At 41.8% G+C, this 4,456-nt stretch overlaps 1 protein-coding gene across 1 annotated transcript; it reads right to left on the bottom strand.

Moving 5' to 3' along the window:
- Positions 1–2,701: 2,701 nt before the first annotated feature.
- LOC119520049 (olfactory receptor 2V2) lies at positions 2,702–3,649 on the bottom strand. The gene has a single exon (XM_037817801.1). The coding sequence runs from the start codon at positions 3,647–3,649 to the stop codon at positions 2,702–2,704; it is 948 nt and encodes a 315-aa protein (XP_037673729.1).
- Positions 3,650–4,456: the final 807 nt, after the last annotated feature.

Genomic DNA, 4,456 nt, shown 5'->3' with positions numbered 1-4,456 from the left:
ATCAAAATTTACAAAGTAGAGAAATAGGGTGATTGCTTTTTCTTTCGATGTCACTGTTTCACAGGTTCAGTCAAGAATTATCTAATTTTGGAGAATGTACCTGTGTTTGATTTTGCTATTACTATTTGACTTGATCTGTGAAATTCCATATTAATTTGTAGATTTATATCCAGTATAAAATATGATTTCAAAGATTATGGTTTTATTTTCCTATAGGATATCAACCAGTTTTGTATCTAAACTCAAAATCTTATTCTAACATTCTTTTAATTTTTAATGAGATTTCTGATGAACTATATAAACACTGTTTTCTTGGAACTAGCTTTATTGTCTGATTTCCTCATTAATCAATGAATTTAATAAAATCTCTGTTCATTCTATATTTGATTGAGAGTCATATTTTTAACTTTTAAAAAATTATCCTTTGACAAGTTCATACAGAAAAAGGACAACTGTTTCATTCCTTCCTTTTATTTAACACCTTTTGGGATAATGAATTAAGAATAAATATTTTAAAATATCTAATGACAGAGGTAGTGAATGAATATATTCAGAAAGGAAGACCTTTAACAGAAATAACTAATCAGTGATTCCACGAGAGGCTGGAGAACCCAGAGGGCAGCGTCCCTATCTGGAGCTGTATGTCCTTGAGACAGAACATCATCACTATTTGGGGTTGTGAAGTGTGGGGTGTGCTCTGAGTGTAAGTCAGGTCTGCAATAGGGTTTCTTTCGGTGCAGAAAAGCCAATGCATCTCCACCTTCTTGAAGGAAACGGGCCTGAAACAGAAGCAGAATAGACCTAGAAAAGGTAGAGAAGAGAAATTTCCAGGAGGAAGAAGTGCTTGTGTGATCAGAAATATCCTAGAATCTCCTCCTATCATGAGAAAATAGGAATTGACTGAAGTGCTTGCAGAACACCCCATCCACACGCAGGAAATACCTGATGTCTTCCACTAGGGCTGTGGATAGATTTTGAAGAAATGCATTGCGATTGGCTAAAATGAGAAGAAAACAGATTCTGAAACAAGGAACACAGAAAAATATGGAAAGGAGAACTTCATCCTAAAACCTTGGCAAAATCTTGAGGAGTTAAGAAAAAGTCTTCCAGAAACAAAAATGATATCACAGAGAGAAAATGCCCCCCATGTCCAAAAGCAGAGCAGGTCTGGGGTGGGCTGCACGTGGTGGGGAGGGGCCCCTTGCAGGGAGGCAATGCAGGGCCTCTCACCTGGAAAACAGACCCCTTCCTGGACCAGGTCCAGAGCTCAGCTGAGATGGTTTTCTGTTTTTTAATTAATTCTATTTAAGAATTTCCAAAATTTACAAATACTACATATCTGCCAGGCAACAACCACCCCTTCCCCCCCCGGCCTCCTCTGGTGACCTCTAACCTATTTTCTGTCTCTATGAATATGCTATTCTAGATATTTCATGTGAATGAAATCATGCAGTACTTGACCTTATGTGCCTTACCTCTTTCGCTGAGTATAATGTTTTCAAGGTTCATCCATGCTGCATGTCTCAGAACTTCATGGCTGAGAGGTTTTGTTCCCTGCTTCCCCCCTCCCACCCACAGTTCTCCTCTCTGCTTATGACTAAGGAAAGTTGCTCCTGTTTTCCCAAATCCTCAGGGGCCTCTCCTCTGCCCCACCTCTGTCCCCAGTCTCTGGCAATTTAACCTCCAGGGGAAGGGAGCCTGCTGCAAAATTGTTCTCTGCTCATCTTGGTTGCTCCAACAAATGAACTCTTTCCCAGGGGAGGGTGGAGAAGAAAACCAGGCAGTGAGGGCAAGGGACTTAACCAGTCGGGACCTCAGTTTCCTCATCTATAAACGGGAAATAAAGATGTTCACCTCAAAACGTTTGTTGTGAGAATTAAACTGAATAGACAAGAGTCATCTCACATGGAAGGACCTAAGAAAGCTAGTTATTATTAGTGCCAGTGTCCCCCATTCTCTCCAAGCCTGAAAGCTGAGCAAATGCTTTCCTGGGTTTAGCCTAACACCCACAACCTAATCTGTACCCTCTTTTCCTTCTTCCTTCAACAGAGGTAATTTTTCCAATAAAAAATACTTGCATTAATTGCAAAATGTACAAAAGACTGATAGAGTATTTGGATGGATGGATACAAATAAATTTTCAAATAACAGCTCAAATTCTGTTATGTTCCAATCTTCATCTCTCAAAGGGGAATCAGTTTGGCCAGTTTTCCTGTTACAAACACTAGCATGATAAAAAGTGGAAATTTTTGCACAAAGGTTGTATATATACAGCACTTTCATGTATATTTGCTATGTGCTGGATACTGTGAATACACAAATAAAGAAGTTTTTACCCCTTTCATCATGAATCTCAATGCCTTCTCATTTTTATTCCTTGAAGAAGTCTTTTTAAAGTTTGCAGTAACAAAAGATTTATGTTGGAATACTTTGAAGAGGATTATTTAGGCTTATATTCTGCCATGTGGAAACTTTTCATCTACGATTCTTGTGTGAGGCTATAATAGCCTGAGACATGACAAAAATAAGAGACAATCATAAGGCTTTAGATTTACATACAGTGACTCCCACAACATCCCTGGGAAGTAGGGCAGGTGTCATGATTTCCATTTAGTGGCGAGGAAACAGATTCTCACAAACGGGGAGAGACCAACATCACACAGCCAGGAAGTAGCAGAGCCAGGCACTGCATGTCCTGGCCTCAGTGCTGGCTTCCAATCCTACAATGGGCCAGCCCCTTCCTCAGTGCCCCCATCACCTCCCGGTTCCTCAAGCTATAAATGAGGGGGTTGAGCATGGGAGTAAGGACTGTGTAGAAGACAGAGACCACCTTGTCGTGGCTAGGGGCCCGGTAGCGCTTGGGCCTCAGGTAGATGAACATGGCTGCTCCGTAGAAGAGGGACACAGCTGTCAGGTGGGAGGAACAGGTGGCCAGAGCCTTTATCCGAGCCTGAGCAGAGTTCATATGGAGCACAGTCCCGAGGATGCGAGCATAAGAGGCCACGATGATGGAGAAAGGAAGGAAGAGCATGAAGACACAGCAAGCAAAGATCACCTTCTCAAAAGTGGATGTGTCTACACAGGCCAGCTTTAACAAGGAGAGCATCTCACAGAAGAAGTGGTCCACTTTCCTGGATCCACAGTAGGGGAAGCTCATTACTACCACCATCTGGATCAAACCATCTATTATCCCAAAGGCCCAGGAGCTTCCAACAATCTGGAGACAGACCCTCTGACTCATGAGGATGGGATAGTGAAGTGGGTGGCTAATGGCCACATAGCGGTCATAAGCCATGAGTCCCAGCAAGAGCCCCTCAGAGCCCACAAGGGTGACAAAGAAGCCGATTTGTACACCACAACCCACAAAGGAGATGGACTTCCTGCCAGACAGGAAGTTGGCCGCCATCTTTGGTACATTGGTACAGACCAACACGAGGTCCATGAGGGAAAGCTGACTGAGGAAGAAGTACATGGGTGTATGAAGTCGAGGGTCGTTGTAGATGAGGGAGATGAGGAGGACATTCCCACAGAGAGCCACCGTGAAGACCACCATGACAACAGAGAAGAGGAGAAGATCAGCTGGACTGTGGGTAAAGATGCCCACAAGGATGAAATCCTCCATGGATGACTGGTTGAACCATGTCCCCATGGCTTAGTTTCTTGGTCACCTGAGAATATGGGCAAAAAAATTATTGGATTGACTGACATTTCTTTATTCAACCCTGAATTCTACTTTTTTCACCAGTTGTTTTCTTTGTAATTCATCAGGCCTCAAAAACACAAGCTTTGGGATATAAAAGGGGAGACCCCTTCATATCCCCATGAGCAAAACAAGCTCTCCTAGCTCACTGAATTGGATTACATATCTATACTTGCATGTATCCACACAAAGCAGAGTAGAAACTGAATTATTTTAGGTGTCATAGGATCTTTGGGCAATCTTCCTTCAGCAAAGTCTTAGCTTTGCCATTTGACACTGACTTTCATCTGGGATCACACGGAATTAGGAAACTAGCTCTAACAGGGCTTGGATCATTTCATTCCTGAGATTCTTTACATGTTTTAATACTAGGGTTTTAAAAAATTTTTATTCTGGTGACATATATAAAACATAAAATTTACCATTTTAACCAGTTTCAAGTTTACAATTCAGTGGTGTTAATTACATTTGTAATGTGGTACTGCAACGGAGTTGCTCTTTATTCTGTATATTTTTCTCTGTGTTCAGAGAGTTTTATTATGCTAGCCACCCTATTATATTTATAATATAAACAAAGTCCTCCTCTAGTGTCCCACATGAGAAAGGAGGATTTGTAATTGGGTGACATTGTTGTCAATCATATTGGGAGTGACAGGAAAGTCACAGGGTCAATGGGAAGAAGCAGTGACCTGGCTCACAGACCTCTCAGGGACAGTTAGCGTCTCGAGTTGTGCTCACCCTTGAAAATAACTTGAG

Source organism: Choloepus didactylus, chromosome 24 (genome assembly GCF_015220235.1).
Source record: "Choloepus didactylus isolate mChoDid1 chromosome 24, mChoDid1.pri, whole genome shotgun sequence".
In the NCBI taxonomy this organism is placed as follows: Eukaryota; Metazoa; Chordata; class Mammalia; order Pilosa; family Megalonychidae; genus Choloepus; species Choloepus didactylus.
The sequence above is the reverse complement of the archived record's forward strand: the minus strand, read 5'-3'. Positions and strand labels throughout refer to the sequence as shown.